Genomic DNA, 21875 nt, shown 5'->3' with positions numbered 1-21875 from the left:
TGGGCTCCGTTCCGTCTGTTAGAATTCCAGAATGGACTATAGGGGGGAAATTTGAATTCCAGAGAGGGGCAGATGTCCGAAAAGTAGATTTTTAGCACTATTTTTGAAAATTCAGCGGGGGCAGCTGACCCCCCCCTGTGCTACAATGGGTCCGCCCCTGTACGAATCCACTGTAGATTTATATATTTATTTTTAAATTTTAAACAAAAAAATGTACTTCGAGATCAAATTTTATATTTTTTTAAATTTTTTTATTATATTTTATATACTTAATTTAAATATTTTAAATTATTTAAAAACAATAATTTTCTGTCCATATATAAGTAAATTTTTTTCGAAACATATAAAATTTTATTTTCAAATATATATACAGATTATATTTTATCAGTTTAAATCAACTATTTAAACTTTAAAAATAAAGATATAAATTCACAGCAATCCTTAATATGCATATTGCCACAACGTGACTCTTTAAAAAAATAAAAAAAATGAAGAAGTGCAAATAGTGTATTCAAAAGGCCTAAACAAAAGATTATTTAATAAATTTGGATCGATATGAATATGATTCTTATTGGATTTAATAAGTGAAGTATTCCTTGATCCAACTATATCATAGTTTTTTCAGACCCCAATTCAACCCAAACGATCCATTGTAAACGGGCCTACTCTTCTGGCCCTGCAGCATTCAGAGAGAATTTGTAAATGAACAAGACCATTTTAATATTATTTATGATATAATAAATCGCAAAAAATAAGATGAAAAAGAAATAAATTCAGATTATATCTAATTCCAAGAGACCGCAATATAAACATTGGGCCAACAGGCCGAAGATTATTTATTTAATTTAAGCTTGCTGTGTCGTCGTTTTTAGAGTGGAAAAAACGTGCCGTGCCGTAACCAATTTAATTTTTCATGTGCCCTATGGTGTCGTGACTAAAATATTAAGGGGTGGTCATGACACGTGAATGGTCACGCCGTGCCCAAACGTGCCTCGCGTGACTCACATCACGTGACGAACTATATTTATAATTAACGCACACTTTAAAACTTTTCTAAAAATTGACTGAAACTACTGGTAAAATTACAGAGCTATATATAAATTTAGCGAGCTCACGTGACCATAACAATACTGATCATATCTCAAATTTAAAAAGGAAATACTAGGTCTATATGGCAAAACATCATTTAATGCAAAACAAGGTGGAATGGAACCGAACATTTGTTTAGGCTACAGTTGGTTAAACCCAACCTAGTGCCTAACCAACCAAATCACAATTACAAAAATATATAAAAAGGAGGTTTTTAAGTTCCCAATCCTTTTAGCAATGTCACATCATCCATATCCTCAACCGTCCGATAATGGAAGAGGGGCTGTCCGATGGTCATCGGATCACTTTTGTGTTCGATGGGTTCTCTCACCGTCAGATCTGCTTTAGGATTCGTGTGTATGGATTTTAAAACAGATGCGAAATTGTAGACGCGAATCCTAAAGCAGATCCGACGGTGAAGAGAACCCATCGAACACAAAAGTGGTCCGATGGACGTCGGATGCCCCCCTCTCCCTCCGATAATACTTTTCTTTCTTATTTACTTTGACCGGACGTTCAAATTTTTAAAATAAAAATGTTTTTTTTGTGTGTGTGTGTGTTTTTTTTAATTATTGAGGAACTTATTGTGTTATTTTTCATTATGCATAATTTTTTTCTTTTCAGAAAAAAATATTATTTATGTTTACAATATACTTAATGTAAGACTTTTAATGCAAGTTGTCTTATTTTGAAATTTCATTTTATTTTCATATAGATATTTCTCTTTCAGAAAAAATTCGAAAAACAATTCTAATTAAAAAAAAGCGATAAAGTTTGGCTCCTCTCTCCAATTGCCAGCAAATCACTGAATATTTTCAGGCACATCTAAGAGGCATTTTAGAGCAGACATTATATATATGTTATTTATGATCATAGATATATACTTTAAGGACTCAAGAAGAATCTGGCTCGTTCAATAATTCAAAATAATTGTGGTAAGGTTATTAAATGATTTGGTACACCTTGAGAGAAACATACCTAGAAGCAAGCTTTTAGGTCAACAATCTAAAAATTTATTGGATATGGATACATGCATGCACTAAACCAGCAAATAGAAAAGGGAATGATTGGATAATTGATGTGTACGTTAGGCCTATTGGTCAGAATCTCAGAGAGGTTCACATGGAATGCTGGCACCGTAATGGTTTTGGTTGAGAAGGGAAGTATGGGTTTGTCAGTATTTGAATTTTGATTGGAGATATATATGTTATTTTTGGCTGTGGAGTTAAGAGATATTTAAGTTGTTAAATAAATAGTAATATAAAAGATGTAAGATAAAGTAAAATTTAAGTATAATTTACTTTACACTTATTTTGCATAGATATAGAGTTCACTATTATAGGCATATATTCATTTCTCAACATTTTATTTTTCAAGACGAATTTAAGTTATAACCTAAGTGATCAAACAAGATATAAAATATAAGAGGAGGGTTCAAATGCACCATAATTTTTTCGGATGATCCAGAATCTCCTTAAAACAGTGATTTTGTAGCTATCTAAAAAAATAGTAAATAAATTCTAAAAAAATGTAAAATTTAGTCTCCAAGCATATTTTATTATGAAGATTATGTTAAGCGGTTCGGATCGATTGTTCAGACTTTGAAAACAGAGATAAAAGATATGGAGCATATTGGAGCATAAAAATTATGGTGCATTCGAACGCTCCTCAAAATATAAAGAGTAAGATGTAGTAACTTAATTCTCCTTAAATTTAAGTAAGAATCAAATATGATCATAGGGAGCTTTTTGTAATACTTAATTTGGTTTCGTGTAATTAATTTTTTTTTGAATATTTTTTCATTCGAAATTTAAATTTGAATATTAATCCATTAAAATCCCAATATCTTGAATATCTCCTGTTAGTTGATTTAATCTCAATTAATTTGACTTGATAATGTCAATAAATATCTAGTAGACAAAAATATCCGCAGATGTATTCAATAAATATCTACTAGCCAGCGAAGAGGAGGGTGCAATCTTTTAGATGTATACCAACACAATAAGTTTTATATATTAGATTTCTTTTTGTTCTGTTTGATTTCATGTCACTGTAAACTCTTCGTTTAATTAAGTCAATCTTCCAGAAAATATTCAAAAAAGAAATATAATAAAAACGAGAGATATGTTCCAGTACAAGAAGAATTTTTTTTTCTGTTTAACCAATCTTAATTAATATCAAATATTGTGATAATTATATAATTATACAATAATATTCTTATCAGAAAATTTTCTCATCAAAATCCAATTAATAAATGATTATTCATATTTTTTTTTATGTATCGGAACTCACTCAAATAAAAATTAAAACCACAGGCTTGGTGGAGTGGCATGAGCCATCGTCCCTCTTTCAAGAGAATGCAGGTTTAATTCTCGAGAATAACATCTAAAAGATATTGAAGTGTATCAGAGTCCTTTAGTAAAAAAAAAAAAGTTGCAAATGATTTTATATATTAAAGATATTGAGAGTCTGATGGATAAATGTTATAAAATGAAGTTTAGATGAGAAAATATCTATAAAATAAAGTTTTAATAAATTTATTTTTTTACAGCACATTTAATTTTAGTAAACATTATATATTAGCCTAGGCGAATAATAATAATGAAAAAATGGAATACATGCGATAACTAAAATTTATATACAAAATTTCAGTATTACTTTGGAGGAACAGTTATTATTAGAATGGAGCTGAAATGACTGAGCCAAAATTACTATAACCAAACGTAAATGCTCAAAGAAAGAGATTAAACATGAAAGTAAAAAACAACACCACATGTACACCATTCTTCATGTCCAAATTACTCCACCTTTTTAAGCACCTTTTGATTTCTTATTTTATTATTTATGACAATTTGTTCAGGTCGTTTTCCACTGACATCACCTTCATACCTTCAATCACATGGTACCACCAAAAAATGGAAAACAAAATGGTTTTGGACCATGCCAATTTTTTTAAAAGAAGAAAAAAAAAAATCTTACAAGGCCTATATAAGGTGATGACATTGACAAAGCCAATCAAATTCAACACATTCAAAACCGTTTTCGCTACTCAAACCAAAAAGAAACAATGATTCATCCCAAGAAGCTTATTGAGATGGCAAGGAAGTGGCACAAAAAAATCACAGATAAAGGCCATTTTGTGGTCTACACAATAGATGGGGAGAGATTCATGATCCCTTTGAGTTACCTAAACAGCAAAATATTCGAGGAATTGCTGAAGATGTCAGAAGACGAGTTCGGGCTATCGAATGACGGGCCTATTGTACTCCCTTGTGATGCTTCTCTTGTGAAACACATGATTTCTTTGATGAGAAGGCAGAATTCACAAGAGATGGAGAGGGAATTGATTGAATTTCTCACGTCGCAAACAAGCCAAAATCCATTGTTTTTGCCCATTGTAGGATTGAGTCAGCAAGAAGCTGTCTATTGATTTTGAGAAATTAGCATTAGATATCTGACAGTTTGGCTCAACTCCATTTTATTAGATAGATTTTCATATATCTATAAGATGCTATATTTTCATGAGATTTATTGATGTAAAAAACCACTGTTAAGGAAATTTGTTTTTCTTTATTCTGCTGTGCATTTCTCTTTATATGCTGTTACTCGCCTTTCACTGATATTTAGCAAAAGGTGTTGTACCTGAAAATCATAAATCGAAAAAAGAAAAATTCCCGTAAACAAATGACAAGCTTGAGTATATAACAAGTGAATAAACCGTTGGCCAATAGGTAATAAGGATAAAATAAACCAATGCTGGCTTGGTCTTTGTCAAATCAACCCAGACATCACTGAGAAAGTTTATGTGGACAAATACCATAAATCAACAAAAATATTGGATGTCTGAGTTACTGGCTGAGAATGATTAGTAAAATAAATGTCAACTGTGCTTCCTTGTACCTTGATCCAAAGTTGAAAGGCATGTTACTGGCTAAGGATGATTAGTAAGCTAAAAAGGTGAAAGGCAATGGTACTGTACTTCATTGTACCTTGATCCAAAGTTGGACAACTGTGACCTAGGAAAAGTACAACAGTATCAACATTACCATAATAGTTGTTTATATTAATCTTAAATCAGGTTTCTCAGCAACCAAAATGCCAATTCAAATTACCAGCAGTCACTAATCAGTTTTCAGTGGCGTCTTACTCTTTTATGTACTCCACCTCAACCCTACTTGTATCATTAATTATTCATTTAGAGAAGGATCAAATAGTATATAACTTCCAGACGCTTATTTACCGATTAAAGAGAAGCTAACAATGAGCAAATTACTGACAGAAAGAACATTGTGAATTATATTTCCCAAATCAAAAAGCAGAAAAGACCAAAACAATGAATCATAGACAACAAAATTCAAACTGGTAGCAGTTGAGAAATGGTATTCATGGTAATCTTGATTAGTGTGAAACCAAAATTTAAGAAGATCTGGAAACCAAACATTTTATTTTTCTAAAATCTCAAATCCAATTAATCCAGCCCACTAAATTAAGGTAGCTTCAGAATTCTCCAGCCAAGTGTGTAACGGTTCAGTTCACATGCAATTTCAGCTACAAATAGTTTGCCTAATGCACAAGTAGCATGAGAGTGTCACATACAGTGTAAGAAACCAAATCTGTACATCAGTCCCCACCAGTACTGGTACCATTAGATTCTTTTTCTTATTCTATATATCACCTTTTTTTAATAACCTATATTGATAAGTTGAAGGAGAGATGAAAGATCCGTATCAAATTTAGAGCCAACATGTTGACAGATCAGAAGAATGGACCCAAGATGTATTACTCGGCCTTTCCCTGCACCTCAATTTCTCAGTTCCTCACAAATCACTTGTCTACCCAATAGAAACATTATACCCCACTAACATTATCTTGATTTCTAACATCACATGACCTGCTTCATTCATTTAATTCTTGCTAGACTGCACAAGTACATGTTACAATTGTGTGGTGCGTTCAATCAACACACCTAACAACATGAATATCACATTAACTATTTCTCTTATAGTGCAAGAAGATACCATGATCAATTTATTATTTCAAATGGTATTGGTGTTAATAAAATAACTAACCTTAACAAAAAAATGTATATTAATTTTGCTGAAAATTAGTAAGTCGGAGAAGATATGCATAATTTTATTGCGTCACACTAGTTTACATATCCACCTATGTTCTGAATTGGTGGTCCAATTTATTTCTCCATACTGTAATAGATATTAACTCTATAACATGTTTGTGAGAACTGAGTGATAGACTTTAAAGATGCAAAAACCTAGTAAAACCTAAACCTTGTTCTGTAAAGCACCATGCAATTGATGGTTAGCTGGCACTTCAGTACTGAAAATTTTTGTGACAAAATAATTTAGCTAGATCATGAGAACAAAATTTATTTCCGACGAGATGACTCCAGAAATGTTAGACAAATTAGAATCCAACCTTATGCTTAGACAAGGCATTGCTATATGAGTTTTCAGAAGCGCATTAATCCAGGCATGTGCCATTAAATACCAGTCATTGGACATGTTTCAGTTTAAAAGGTAATAATGAAGCCTTTATGGACTGATTTTGGCTACACCTTTATTCAAATACCAAACAAAGATGCTTATAACACTCAATAGTAGACTGATCGCATGAACCGATTATGTACTAGCTACATACACCACAGCAGGACCATAAAAAATTAACAACATCAGTACCCACAGGATAGGAACCATTGGAAAAGAACATGGACTGTTGAGAAAGTATGTGCCAAGTTAGAGAAGAAGAAACATGACATCCATTACCAAAATTGGAAGGAGCAGGCAATAGATCTGTACTCTAAATCCACCGATAGTTTCCCGTTTCTTTGCTTACTCTATATTATAAAAATTATCAGCACACAGGAAAAAAAAGATAATCAAGGCATCCATAGGGCCTAGTACTTGTGCAGAAAGCGGAAAGGCTAAACATGTGACTATTATCTCATACAACCATCCATAGGCAACAATTCAAACCATTCCAACCTTCATTAATTGATTGTCGAGCTAAGTCAAGCATGTTGCCCCCACTAAGGTTATCTTCATATCTACAAGAAAATGGCTCTGTTGGATTCAATTAATGCTAACAAATTGAACTAACAATTGACGAATCATAGCAGTTCCTTTACCTATATAAGTAGGGTGGAGCTATGGTATTCTCACAACACATCCACAACCAAAAAGAAAAGAAAACCAAACTCAGATCTCCTCTAAACCAAGAAAACAATGATTTATCCAAAGAAGATGATTGACATGGCAAAGAAATGGGAGAGAATAGCTACATTTGGGAGAAGGACATCAGTTAATGCCTCCAGTTGCGGCAAAGGCCACTTTGTGGTGTATACTGTTGACAAAAACAGATTTGAGGTTCCATTAGATTACCTCAATAGCAGAATCTTCCTGGAGCTGCTTAGAATATCTGAAGAGGAGTTTGGTTTATCAAATGATGGGCCTATTGTATTGCCTTGTGAAGCTTCTGTAATGAAGTATGCAATGAATTTGCTTCAAAGGAAGGTCTCAAAAGAGGTGCAAAATGAGTCGCTCGATTCATTAGTCTCAAAGCACTGTCAATCTTATTGGACTGACGTAAATTTCAGACAACAGATAGATGTATACTAGCTTATAGGGTTTTTTAATTACTGATTTTTTTTTAAAAAACATGGCTTACTGAGAGCTATCTACTTTTTGTTCAGCAAAATTTACAAGAATAGTCAACTTTGCTACAAAAGCATACCAGGTTACCATAGTTATAAGAATGTTGCCATCAAAGCAATGCTGTGAAGATGAAATTTAACAAGATGCACAGAATCTACATGGAAAGTTATATAATGCGCACTGAAGTCGCAACACACAAACTAAACCATTGATAACTAAAGAGATCGGGTAGTATGCCAACGGTGCCATTTCAACCTAAATGACACTAACTCCAAAATCTACCGAATAAGCTTTAAACGATGAATCAAAACCGTTCAAACCGATCTACTTGATGAGTGATGTGTTTACATGCAAAAGTTATAATTTTTTTAATTTATTTAATATCAAGTCAAGTGGTCAAATGTGAGGTTTTTTTAAGTTAATTTAATGCATTCACTTTTCATCAGTTTTTGACCACTTGACTTGATACTAAAATAATTCAAAATTTTATAAATTTTATCATTCAAATGTATCACTCAATGAAGTAGGTTGGTTTGAACAGTTGGATTTGTCATTTAAAGTTTATCCAATAGGTTTTGAAAATCGGTGTCACATAACACTAATGTCATACTAGCCGGACTAATAAGAAATTCTTCAAGTAGCCCTATAAAAGAAAAAAAAAAACAACAACTGGTGCAGCAAATCTTTACAAATTTTGCTAGCAACAACCATATTTATATGAGAATGTCAGAGCAAGTCCAATTAACTTAGCGACTTCAGTGTGATCATACCAATTCAAAAGAAAAAACCCTTGACAAAAAAAGAAGAAAAGAAAAATATCTAGTATAAAGATCTACATGTTGCACAAAATGCCAGACATCTACAAAATTATATGCTGGTGTGTGCTTTCACATTAGATTTCCAATTTACTGGCTAAGGATGATAAGTAAACTAGGCAAGTTAAAAAGTTGAAAGGAAATGGTACTGTACTTTAGTGTAAGTGGTAGGTATGTCAATTATGACCCAGGAAAGTGGCATTCATGGTTTTTCTTGATTAGTGTGAAACCAAAATGTAACAGGATCTGGACCCCAAACATTTATCTTTTTTTTTTCTCAAAATTTCAAATCTAATTAATCCAGTCCACTAAATCGAGGTAGATTCAAAATTCTAGCCCAAGTGTGTAACAGTTCAGCTCACATGCAATTTCAGCTACAAGTCAGTTGCCTAATGCATTAGTAACATGATAGTGTCACATTTATAGTAAGGAACCAAATCTGTACATCAGTCCCCACCAGTACTGGTACCATTAGACTCTTTTTCTTATTCTATATATCACCTTTTTTTAATAACCTATATTGATAAGTTGAAGGAGAGATGAAAGATCCGTATCAAATTTAGAGCCAACATGTTGACAGATCAGAAGAATGGACCCAAGATGTACTTGGGCTTTCCCTGCACCTCAATTTTTCAGTTCCTCACAAATCACTTGTCTACCCAATAGAAGCATGATACCCCACTAAGATTATATATCTCGATATCTAACCATCACATGACCTGCTTCATTCATTTAATTCTTGCTAGACTGCACAATTACATGTTAAAACAGTGTGTGGTGTCCAAGAAACACATCTAACATATAGTGCAAGAAGACACCGTGATAAATTTATTATTTGAAATGATATTTGTGTGAAAAAAATAACTAACCTTAAAAAATAGAACAGTAAAATATTTATGCCCGAATTTAGCAAGTTGGAGAAGATATGCACAATTTTGTGGTGTCAAATAAGTTAACATATCAACCTATGTTCTGAATTGGTCCTCCAATTTTACTTCTCTATACTGTGATAAATATTAACTTTAGAACATGTTTGTGAGAACTGGGAACAGTGATAGACTTCAGGGATGCAAAATCCTAGTAAAACGCAAACCTTATTCTGTAAAACACATCCAATTAATGGTTAGCTGGCACTTCAGTAATGAAAAGTTTTTCTGATAAAATAATTTAGCTAGATCATAAGAACAAAATTTATTTCCGACGAGATGACACCAAAAATGTTAGACAAATTAGAATCCAACCTTATGCTTAGACAAGGCATTGCTATATGAGTTTCAGAAGCGCGTTAATCCAAGCCTGTGCCCTTACATACCAGTCATTGGACATGGAAAAGGTAATAATAGAGCCTTTAATTGACTGATATTGGTTATACCTTTATTCAAATACCAAACAAAGATGCTTATAACACTCAATGGAAGACTGATAGCATCAATTACAACCGTACCCACCGATTATGTACTAGCTAAACCACAACAGGAGCTGCAGGACCATACAAATTTAGCAGCATCAGTACCCCCAGGATGGGAACCATTGGGAAAGCACATGGACTGTTGAGAAAGTATGTGCCAAGTTAGAGAAGGGGAAACATGACATCATTACCAAAATTGCCAATGGACGAGCAATAGATCTGAACTCTAAATCCACCAATAGTTTCACGTTTCTTTGCTTCCTTCCTCTATATTATAAAAATTATCAGCACACGGAAAAGAAAAGATAATCAAGGTACCATGGGGCCCAGTACTTGTGTAGAAAGCGGAAAGGCTAAACATGTGACTATTTTCTCATACAACCATCCATTGGCTACAATTCAAACCATTCCAACCTTCATTAATTAATTGTTGAGCTAAGTCAAGTATGTTGTCCCCACTAAGGTTATCCTCATATCTACAAGAAAATGGATCTGTTGGATTCAATTAATGCTAACAGTTGAATTAACACTAGAGGAATCATAGCATCTCCTTTACCTATATAAATAGGGTGGAGCTATGGTATTCTCACAACACATCCACAGCCAAAAAGAAAAGAAACCAAATTCAGATCTCCTCTCAACCAAGAAAACAATGGTTTATCCAAAGATGGTGATCGGCATGGCAAAGAAATGGGAGAGAATAACTACATTGCGGAGAAGGACATCAGTTAATGCCTCCAGTTGTGGCAAAGGCCACTTTGTGGTGTACACTGTTGACAAAAACAGATTTGAGGTTCCATTAGATTACCTCAATAGCAGAATCTTCATGGAGCTGCTTAAAATATCTGAAGAGGAGTTTGGTTTATCAAATGATGGGCCCATTGTATTGCCTTGTGAAGCTTCTCTAATGAAGTATGCAATGAATTTGGTTCACAGGAAGGTCTCAAAAGAGATGGAAGATGAGTTACTCGATTCATTAGTCTCAAAGCACTGTCAATCTTGCTGGGCTGAAGTAAATTTCAGACAACAGATAAATGTATATTAGCTTATAGGGATTTTTTATATACTGATTTTTGTTTATTTTTTATTTTTTATTTTTTGTGAACTTGGCTTACTGAGAGCTGTCTACTTTTAGTTCAGAAAATTTACAACAATAGTTGACTTCGCTGCAAAAGCATACCAAGTTACCATGATTATAAGAATGTTGCCATCAAAGAAATGCTGTGAACATGATTTTAACAAGAAGCACTGAATCTACATGGAATGTTATATAACGCAAGCCGAAGTCGCAGAACGCAAACTAACAGTTGATAATTAATAAACTCTTCAAGCAGCCCTAAAAAAACGAAAAAGAAAAATATCTAGTACAAAGATCTTTTGAACTGACAGTCCTAACGTGTTGCTCAAATATTTTCTAACGAGGATTCAGTTAAGCCAGACCAAGTAATAGAAGAATAGTCATTTAGTTGGTGATACGGTCATGGACCCCAGGTCCAAGGCCTACACTAGCTTCACTCTCTGACAGGGGCTGTCAATATGGCCTCAACAAAGCCAGTCAAACCAGGTAAACAACCCCCTTCGTCTCCATATGAGACGCAGGGACAAATTAAAGAATTCACGACTAGACACCCCTTGTTTAATAAAATGAATGACAAAACTGAAAGTACAGCCAGTGGTCAGTGGACGAACAAAGGTCAGAAGCCAATCTTTCCTATAAATACACAATCTCACCTAGTAGTGAAGTACAACTCTTTACTATCATGCTCTTTGCTATAAATCTAGCAATATTCCTTGATACTCTCTCTAAGACGTATTAGGATGAAACTGTAATTCACAACCAAACAGAAACATACAGAAACATACCTACAAAGACATGTATATTTTAAATTCCTATCTGTTGTTTCTTCAAACAAAAAAGATACTGAGCAATAACTATCACTTTCTTTCTTTTTTTGCCCCACCTTCTGATTATAAACAATAAAGCTCAATTTTTTGAAGCAACAATATTTTAATATGACTACAAGAAATAAAACATTTACATTGACAAGGGAAGGAGCATTCTTTGCTTATACTTCCTATTCTGTCTCATTTTCTTGGTTACTCTCATGCATGTGAGTATGATAAATATCATACAAATTAAGGACAAAGCAAGCCTTGTATACTGGAAGTAAAATGCAACCCCAGAGAACACAAGGGAAGAGAACATACACCGCTTTAGTAGAAGAATTGTTGTGTCACCCCTGAAACAAACAAAATTAAAGCAACAAATTAAAATGACTGACTTTTAGTTTTTTCATGAACTTCTATTGTTTAGTAATTAGATTATTAGTTAGCATGGGCTTAATTTTCAGTAAATACCTCAATTACACAACTACAAAACCAAATCAAGTCTAATTTAACTTCAATCCGTAATAAAGAAATAATCCTTTTTGCCACAATCTATAATTCATTTGAGTACTTGAGGCAAAGATTAAGCCTCAATCTACCCAAATTCTCTTCAATTTCCTTGAATTATGAATTTATACACAAGACAGTCAAAACATGAATGCTAAAAACAGAAAAAAGAACTAAAATTCAATGCGGCAATCAACTGGTACATCTAGCATATCATCCAGTCCTTGCTGGTTGAGTTTATACTCAAATCCACCAAAACTGACCAAACCTGATACAGTAATATGGCTGAGAAATAAGGATCACAATCCTTCAATTACATAATTCTGGATTAAATTATGTAAGTTTGTAATACAAGGAGTATGAAGGCACTTGAAATTTGGAAATTGGAGAACGAATTCCCTCAAAATTGCGTATTTGAAGAATCCAACATGTACGATCAACAAATCATCACTCATAAAACAGAACGCCATCCTATCAGCAATTGAATCAAGTACGGTCAAGGGAGATATTAGGTCAAATACCGAGACAACAAACCCCCCCCTATTATAAAAAAAGAAGAAGGAAAAGAGAAGAAGCGAACCGAGAAGTGGAATTCGAGGTGGAGGAAAGAAAGGCGACCGTGGCCCACTGGTGCTTCGACCGGATCTGGTATTCCCTCAGCTGCTCAGCCAAGTTCGATCGCGTTATCATCTCCCTATTATAAGTTCTATAATCTTTTCCTCTCTATTGGATGATACAAGTGCTGATTTCGCTACAGTTATTGTTAGAGATTGCGATTTCTCTTGCACCGATTTTAATCTGTAGTGGCGGAGAGCAGTTAATCGGTAACTACCATGGAAAATTCCGGGAACTGGTTCAATGGTTCGGTGAACCAACCGGGCTTAACCTAATTAAATAAAATTAAATTAAAGATAGACATTATTGTTTTTTTTTTATTAGAAGTTTCAGTCCAACTCAGCATTACTTGAACGTTAATTGAATCCACATTTCTCCGCGTATTTGGGATCCGTATCCTCCCAGGTACCTGACTAAACACAATTGAAAAGGACGGCTCAGATTTAATTTCATCTGGTTTTTGCTCGGGATGATTGGGGGGGGTATTATTTGAGCTTTGAGATTCGTGCCAAGTTAAAAAGAACAATTTTGGACTATCTGATTCAATTGTACTCAGTCCGGTAACCTGAGGGGATGTGAATTCCGTATTTGAACCTGTATTTTTCTCTGTAACATCCTGTTTGGATGGAGAGTAGAGGAGGAAGGGGAGGTGAAGAATAGAAATGAATGGAATAGAATAGAAAGGATGATTAATATATTTATTTTCTTCGTGTATGGATGATTAATAAGGAAAAATAAATATAATTTTTATTTTTGTCTTATTTCTTGTTTGATTGATTAAAATTTAGAAGGTTAATGTGAAATTCGGTGGTTGTTGTAGGATTATGATAAAAAATTTATATGAGAATTATATAGGTAAGATATATGATTGGGTATTTGTGTTATTTTTTCTAAAAACATTTGCAGCAAAATTTCTTTCCATCCGTTACACTCCAAATTGAGAGGAAAACAGATTATATCGATTACAATGATACAAGGTTAAAGATTTCACCTCATGTATCATTCATCTCCGGCATAATTTTGTTAACCAAACATAATTCGACGGAATTTTTTTTTTTCTTTCCATTCCCTCCCTTCCTCTACTCTCCATCCAAACAAGGTGTAAATAGACGAAATTTGTGCAACTGTGCTTGAAGTATATTAAATATGAGCTTATCATAAACCCATCACCCATCTTAGAAGGATTATAAATTACAAATATTATAAAATGAGAATGATTCTAAATAAATAACAAACACAATGAGCTTGTTATATTTAAGCAAAAAAAAAAATCCATGTAATTTAAAAAAAATGGTATGTAATTTTAAAAAAATGGTATGTAATTTTAAAAATTACATAATTTAAATATGAAATGCTTAGTACCATGTAAGACACGAATTCGGATCACCTCTGATACGGTATGTAGAATTATTAAATCAGATCATTCTTAAACTGTGGCACGAATCTCAAAAACAAACCCTTATGTTTAACATCAAATTCCAATCGTTCAGCTGAGAGTTAATCTCAGCTCTTTAAAATATTCTTGTTTAGTTGTGTATTAAAATTAAGTCATGAATTAAATCTAAATAGGTGGATTAATTTAAAAGAAAAAACGCATCATAAGTTATGCAACCTAAATAAGATGATTAGTTTATAACAGCACAAGTAATTATATAAAATTATTTTATCACAGTTTATCTATGTTTAACCGTATAAATACTTGTGCCATCAAACATGACTAATACGAACAATTTTGGTTACCTCCTTATCTGGAACAAATATTGCTACAGTTGTTACCATTACTTGTTCAACTAGTAGGACTTGGCAGCTGATACAGATGGACATGTTCTTTTAACTGGGCACGAATCTCAAAACGGACCCTCTATATGAAACTTCATAGATATAGTATTAAGTTTGATCCGTCAGGAATTAATCTGAGCCGTCTGTTTATAAATATTGCAGCTCAGGTACCTGGGGAATACGCTCTCTGGACTGAATGATAAAGATATTTCAAGCAAGACAAACAAAATAAAAGGAGAGAATACATAAAATAATATATCGAGTGTCTTGGAAAGGATTAAAATAATATATCTGTAATGAGATGATTCAGACTTTTTAACTTGATACAAATTTTAAAGGGAACCGCTGCAGTTTAAATAAGTACTAGATTGAATTTAATCTAACTGCGAGTAAATTTGAGCTGTAAAGTTATGAATCCTACCGTCTGTAGGTTGTAATGTGTACATCTAAGGCATCATCCAATCCGCTCTCTAGTCTATATGATCTCGCAGCCTGCCCTTTTCTTATACCAGGAGGGTTCAAATGCCTCTATTTTTTGTGTCTCCATCGTGTCTCTATTTTTAAAAACTTAAATAATTCAAAGTTTAAAACTTAAACGTCAAAATAAAACCGTTAGATGTAATCTATGTTATTTTCTCTATGTGCCCATAAAAAATTATCACATTTTGATTTTGCTTTTATATGAATTAATAAGTTAAAAAATCAACGTCTAGAAATTATCCATATTTGTATACATTTTTACAAGCTCAAGATGACAATCAAAACAAAGTTGAAATGCCATAATTTTTTACATGTGCATAGATAAAATGATATAGTTCATATCCAACGGTTTTATTTTGAATTTTAAGATTTAAATTTTGAGTTATTAAAGTTTTTAAAAATGGAGGCATTTGAACCCTCCTCTTCTTATATTGCTATGGAGCATAGTGGCAAATGAATTATTCGGGTTCGGTTCAACAAGGTTAAAAATTCGTAATTCGGATATAATTTGGAATTATCCGAATTAGATATCTCAGTACTGCAAGAGAGCAAAACAAAAAACAAAAAACAAAAACCAAAAAACAAAAACCAAAAAAAAATTTATGGGAAAAATTCGTGAAATATTTGTAAAATTCCAGAAAAGTTCATAAAGTTCGCGAATTATTTAGATTTAATTTGATCAAAATTCGGTCAACCGAATAATTCGACATTTGATTTGACATCACCAAAAAAATGAATTATTTAAATTTAATTCGCAAATCTTGTGACTATGCTAACAGAGGCTTCAACACAAAATCTATGTGCTCGTCTCTATACTAGTAATAAACAGTGTCCATGTATGTTGACTATTGAGTGGTGGTAAAAATAGAAATCAAAAGAAAAAAAAAAATTTCCGACTTGCCTGTTCAGAATTTTATATGAACTCCATCGATTACTTTGAAACAAAAAGTACCCAACCAACAACAGTCAAAGTCAAATCTTAACAGTTTATGATGCAAAAGAGTACCAAAAATGTACTTCTTTTGTTCCTTTTTTTTTTTTTTTTTATGCACAACGCCACATCGGCAATATATCAGTATGTTATCTTTTTCTTCTTTCTTTTTTTTCTTCCAAGATAATCAAGAGTAGAGTTAAAATGCCTTATTATTTTTATACCTCTACATTTTTTATCTCTATTTTCAAAATTCAAACAATCAATCAGTACCACTCAACATAATCTCCATATTAAAATATATTTGAAGACCAAATTTTATATATTTTGTACCTATATAAAATATTAGTAAAAATGTTCCAAAAAAGTATAAGTTTGGTCTCCAAGTACATTTTAGTATGGAGATCATATTGAGATACTCGCATCGATAGTTTGGACTTTACAAACGGAAATAAGAATGTGGAAATTGAGGCAAAAAAAGACGGACGTTCTAGCTCTACTCGATAATTTAATCAAAATTAGGCATCCAAATTAAAGTACTAGCTATAACCTGGAATAGAGCCACCAAATCACCAGTACAAAGCATAGTGACAAGATATTCGAATTATACCCGTTTAATTCTTTTTTGAGATGATGCCGAACCAAACACCGAATTATTCAGTTGACCAAACTTTGACCGAATTAAACCCGAATAATTCCCTAATTTTATGAACTTTTCCTGGATTTTTCCAAGAATAATTATTTTTTTTTGGTTTTTTTTTTTGGACCCTTGCAGGACTGAGATTTCTGATCCGGATAATTCCGAATTATTCCCGAATTATACCTGAATTATTCCCGAATCACAAATTTTTGATCTCGCCGAACTGAACCCGAATAATTCATTTGTCACTGTGGTACAAAGGACTCTACAATTGGAGAGGATCACTAAAGATTCACCTTTCCAAAACAAGGTTATAATTACCGCCAACAATATTTAACCCAGATTTACTGTTTTTTGACACGTGTCACCTCACCAAGGTTCACTACTGGACAACATATACACTCTCCCCCACCCCCTTCATTTTCTATAACAAAAAATCGTACACAGCAATGTGTCAACACATCATCCTCTACCACGCATACAAATTTATTGAATTATACAAACAATAACAAAACTAAGGAAATCGATGAATCAAGAAGTCAAACAACAGAATGGAAGGAAAACAATTCTAACAGCATCTACATGACACAATATCAACACATGTGTAAGGCCTTGCTCTGGCCTCCAGTTCCTCAATTGATGGCATTGCCTCCAGTTTGAGAACATCTTCTCTGGAGCAGCAAGAGGTAAATATGTTCTTGCACATACCTCTACTGAATGGATGTACCTTGGAAGGAACTCCTCTGTAAAATCACAATAATATGAATAATTGAGGTACCGTCAGTCAAGCCACCTGAGTTGCAGCTAGTTATTTATTTGTTAACTTATTCATTGTTGGACAGAGTTGAACTGTAATATAATTATTAAATCTTTACCTAAAGTAAAATATGCGTCTCCTTCTGGTAAACTCGAAGGTTGTTTGGTTTGTTAATATCAGATAGCTGCACACAAATAAAGATTAAGTATAGTATGTTGAGTGAGTTTCTAATTTGAAAATAATTAAGAAAATTGGTAGTTGGTGAAGTAAAAGAAAAATATAATATTGCAAGAGATGAGAAAAACTAACGTGTGGAAAATCAGCAATGCGGAAAAGAATATCAAGGCTATGCTCAGTATCACAAACAGCACAATTATGATTATGTACTGCCACCTGATCATGCAATGGCCAAGAAACTGAATTATATAAAACAACAAAAGTAATGCAAATGATTAACATTGGTTTAATATATGTAGCAGAGCTACACAGGCGAACAAGAGATAATTTACCATTCTTTTGAAGCCTTGGATCTTGTGTAACTTAGGTACAAAGCCATCGTCCATACACAAAGGACTGTCTCGAAAAGAATGTACCACCTTGAAAATTTAATAATTGAAAAAATCACCTTATTGAAAATACTAAAGGAATATATACAATCTCTTATATATCTTTATAATTCCACAAAAGTTGCAATAATGTTCAGTAATGCCAAAGCAACCTTCCATTCTCACAAGCTAAAAGAATGAGAAGGAAAAAGGTAAGGGTAAGGGTAAGGTAGGCTATAGTAAATATTTTCATGTTAAATACAGCAACACAGTACATTTGTCACAATTTTCTGGCCAGTTTTCGACAAACGGCTAAATTGGAATAGTAAATGAGGTCAACTTACCAAAATTGGCAATGATTGCCTTTCCCAATACAAGTGCCAAGCCATGCACAATGGTGGTCGAATTGAAGTACACATTTATCACAATCATTGCAATGTTTTGCTCGTGGAGGCTTCACATAAATTGGATAAATGCAGTGTAAGTCATAATTTATGCTATAATCCTAAAAAAAAGATGGATTTTTTTGCAAACTACACCACATACGCAAGTAACACCTAACAATTTTTTTGGTTCTCTGCAAGTTGCATGCAACTGTTAAAAAAAAAGAAAGCTAACAAAAGATGACTAAACTGGCACTGGCTTTATCACCATGATAAAAGAAAAAACGGTTTCTAATGGGTATCTAAAATCTTAGAGGCCCCATAAAACTCCTCTGTGTTTTATTCTAGCTACCTTTGAATTTCAGGCAGCATTGTTTATCAGGAGGGGCAAATCTGTTAGTAATTAAGGTCATTATTACATTAATAGCTTACTCTATAGTTTGGTGGTTGTTTTACAGAAGTACATCTCTCACGTATATCCAAAAGAACAAGGTTTAAATGTGAATATGAGAATATTCCGTAAATTTGCAATTATCTGTTCATCTTTCTAATGAAAGGTAAACATAAGATATCAGAAAATCAACCCAATTTACAGTACTTATACTATTTTAATGTCTGGTAACGTTACCACACAAAAATGAAGTTTAGGCACCTCTGGTAATAGAAGTGTCAAAACAAGAAAAAGAAGTCACAGAATAATAATAGAAAAGGAAAATTTACCCGAATTATTTTACAATGGTCGCATGTCCAGTTCCTACAAATGAGGAAAGCACAAGGATGTGGGCATGCATCAAATATCAAATTACCCCCAAATTGATTTTGTAAAAATATATTTGAACATCTGAAGCAAAAAAGGAAAAAGAAGAAAGCAGCAGTAGGCAGTAGAAGCAAATTGCATCTTGCACAAAGAAGCTCCTAGTCATGCATCACTAAAAATGTTCATATTTATGCACAAAAGGCACTAATCCCAATTAACTCAAGGTTTAATTTACTATTAAGCAGTTTAACCAGGTGCTATCAAACACTCAGTGCGAACTCTAAACTTCGTTTTTTACATTGTTTCAACAATTATGTACCATCTACGAGAGAAGTTGGGGTATTGTTTCCTGATCTGGTAATATAATGTATGCAAGCAAGCAAATATGTTGCTGTACCTGCTAGCAGAACCAGGAGGGTACAGACCAGTCACTACCTTTTGCCAAGACGAAATTGACTGAGTTGAGGACGAATTCGAGTCTTCCGTAATTGGAACAAACTGCCTTTGTTTGAGCATTAAAAATATTCAGGTAATTTCTTTTTTTCATACAACATTCATGTTTTTAATCTTTTAAAATAGGGGGAATTCCATGCATGCCCCTCAAAAACCTCGAAATTATGTATTTCTCCCTCTAAAATTAATATTATCACATTTACCGCTCTAATTTTTAAAAATTCACAAATATACCCAATTTATTGCCTTTTGTATTATAACTCAGTTTAAATTTATAAAGTTCCCATTTACCCTTTATTAAATAATAAAAATATGTAGTTAATGTAAGAAAAATGTTCAGTTTTCTAATTGATCGGTTTCCAAGAGAAAATGGTTCATTTCTTGTGATGTATACACAGTGACATTTAGGCATACGCTTGTGTACATATCACAAGTAAGAAAATGATCCATTTTCCTTGCAACCGGTGAATTAGAAGACTGAACATTTCTCTTCAACAGGCTACATATTTTTAATTTTTTATTAAAGGGTAGAATGTGTATGTTATAAATTTAAAATGAGTTTTAATAGAGAAGGTAATAAATTGGGTACATTTGTGATTTAAAATTTAGAGGGGGAAAATACGTAATTTCGAGGTTTTTGAGGAGCATACATGAAATTCCCTCTTTAAAATAAAAGAGTGGCATATCTCAGAATAAATGAAAATCTCACATCAAGGGTTGATGAATCAGCTGAGGTGTAATACATCTTATTCACTTCCCTCATTGCATCGACAACATACCTAATGGAAACAAAATGTAAAATAAATTAAAAAAAATGATTGTGTAGTTTTGACAGAAAATCAAGTCTAATTAGTGGAAGATGAAATTACCCAGGAGATGAGCAACATATAAACAAATACTGGAACAGAGCAGCCAGAAAAACACTTACATAAAGCACAGTATACCTGAAACCAAAAGGTAGTACAATTAATCACTGAATTTATTTGTGGAAAAGCATTAGCAAACTGAGCAAATTTAAATTATCTGAGTAAGTGAAAGAGATGGGATGTCAAATACCAGGGATGCTCCTTAGTTTGTTGTACCAAATTGGTATCAAAGAGGAACACAGTCCCAACCAATGAAATGTGCAGAACAACCACCACTAATTTGAGATATATCGAGCATCTAGTATCTGTAATTATAAATAAAAGTAGGCAGATAATGGGGGTCACAAATCATACATTTCCAAACTTTCATAGTTGTCAAAGTTTGGTTTAATTCCATATAAACACCAAAAACAATACTCTTATTAAGGGCCTTATCATTTTCCACGTGTTCTTTTGGGTGAAATCGAGAAGGCACAAAATCCTACACATCTATAATTCTGTCAAGGGAGAAATTTGGAACTATCGCAATAACAGTCTCTAAGAAAGGCGGTGAAACCTCAGATCAACTTCAAACAGCTAATTGAGCAACTTCAAGCAACCAAGCTGGACATTGGTAAGATCAAATGCAAAAATAGAGATGGAATGAGATAGAGAGAAACAGACCGTGGCTGGAGAGGCAAGGAAAGCGGCGAAAGAAGGCATCGGCGAGGATCGCGCGTGCCTCTCGCAATGGCGCGCAACATCCGAAGCTCGTCATTGGGGAAGAAGAGGCATCGAGTAAGACAAAGGAAAAACAAGTTAGAAATGAGTTCTTTATTATAGACAAGGTTGGACTTTTCGCGAATTCGCCAGGGCTTTGATTTAATAGTGCGATTAAGGTTTATTTATTGAGTGCATAAAGTTGAGTTCAGATCCAGTGAAGTAACTCAATCTTTGGGTTTTGAATCGGAACCGTCCGATTCGAATCCGTGATAATCTATCCGAAGTGGAGGGCACGTAATTCAGAGATGAATTCGAATCGCAAAGCAATAACGAGCGACGGATTCGAATCGAACGGTCTCGATCCAAAACTCAAAGATTGGGTTACTTTAGGGAATTTGGAATCCATAAAGTTGAGAACTTGAGATCGAGTTAGAGGTTTGCTAAACCTGTTAGGGGTTGAACCCGTTTTGCCCGGCCCGTACCCGTTACCCGTGGTACCCGTACCCGTACCCGTTGCCCGGGTACAAACGGGTAGACGAGTACGGGTAATAAACGGACCGGACAACATAATTTAAAAAAAAACCCGTTGTACC

General features: G+C 33.5%; 2 protein-coding genes and 2 pseudogenes across 3 annotated transcripts; 2 read left to right on the top strand and 2 right to left on the bottom strand.

Moving 5' to 3' along the window:
* Window positions 1–4156: 4156 nt before the first annotated feature.
* LOC144557139 (auxin-responsive protein SAUR36 pseudogene) lies at window positions 4157–4519 on the top strand (annotated as a pseudogene).
* A 2836-nt stretch (window positions 4520–7355) lies between these two features.
* LOC144557138 (auxin-responsive protein SAUR36 pseudogene) lies at window positions 7356–7721 on the top strand (annotated as a pseudogene).
* A 4119-nt stretch (window positions 7722–11840) lies between these two features.
* LOC144557238 (uncharacterized) lies at window positions 11841–13267 on the bottom strand. Its single transcript, XM_078305783.1, has 2 exons — window positions 12955–13267; window positions 11841–12220 (listed from the first exon to the last, which is right to left on the bottom strand). Exons 1-2 carry the CDS (start codon window positions 13062–13064, stop codon window positions 12016–12018), a joined length of 315 nt encoding a protein of 104 aa, XP_078161909.1. The 5' UTR covers window positions 13065–13267; the 3' UTR covers window positions 11841–12015.
* Window positions 13268–17269: 4002 nt separating this feature from the next.
* On the bottom strand, window positions 17270–21460 carry LOC144557271 (protein S-acyltransferase 10-like). Of its 2 annotated transcripts, none has more exons than XM_078305822.1 (11): window positions 21244–21460; window positions 20771–20885; window positions 20584–20658; window positions 20424–20493; window positions 19659–19768; window positions 19225–19258; window positions 18466–18575; window positions 18086–18172; window positions 17886–17969; window positions 17695–17760; window positions 17270–17562 (listed from the first exon to the last, which is right to left on the bottom strand). In XM_078305822.1, the coding sequence occupies exons 1-11, from the start codon at window positions 21335–21337 to the stop codon at window positions 17388–17390; spliced, it is 1020 nt and encodes a 339-aa protein (XP_078161948.1). In that variant the 5' UTR covers window positions 21338–21460; the 3' UTR covers window positions 17270–17387. The 2 variants fall into 2 exon arrangements, with proteins under 2 accessions (XP_078161948.1, XP_078161949.1); XM_078305823.1 differs by having other exon boundaries at window positions 19659–19759.
* Between the last annotated feature and the right edge of the window lie 415 nt (window positions 21461–21875).

The sequence above is a fragment of the Carex rostrata genome, chromosome 7 (genome assembly GCF_964058835.1).
Source record: "Carex rostrata chromosome 7, lpCarRost1.2, whole genome shotgun sequence".
In the NCBI taxonomy this organism is placed as follows: Eukaryota; Viridiplantae; Streptophyta; class Magnoliopsida; order Poales; family Cyperaceae; genus Carex; species Carex rostrata.
Note: the sequence above shows the minus strand (reverse complement) of the source record. Positions and strands in the feature narration are given on the sequence as shown.

Bases quoted from the DNA above. Each gene is read 5' to 3' on its own strand.
- LOC144557271 (XM_078305822.1), bottom strand. From the start codon at position 21,337: ATGACGAGCTTCGGATGTTGCGCGCCATTGCGAGAGGCACGCGCGATC. The intron at 20,494-20,583 runs GTAATTTCATCT...TGTTTCCATTAG, and splicing joins ATATGTTGCTCATCTCCTGG to GTATGTTGTCGATGCAATGA. The intron at 19,259-19,658 runs GTACAGCAACAT...CCTCATTTGTAG, and splicing joins CCTCCTGGTTCTGCTAGCAG to GAACTGGACATGCGACCATT.
- LOC144557238 (XM_078305783.1), bottom strand. From the start codon at position 13,064: ATGATAACGCGATCGAACTTGGCTGAGCAGCTGAGGGAATACCAGATC. The intron at 12,221-12,954 runs GTTCGCTTCTTC...TGTTTGTTTCAG, and splicing joins ACCTCGAATTCCACTTCTCG to GGGTGACACAACAATTCTTC.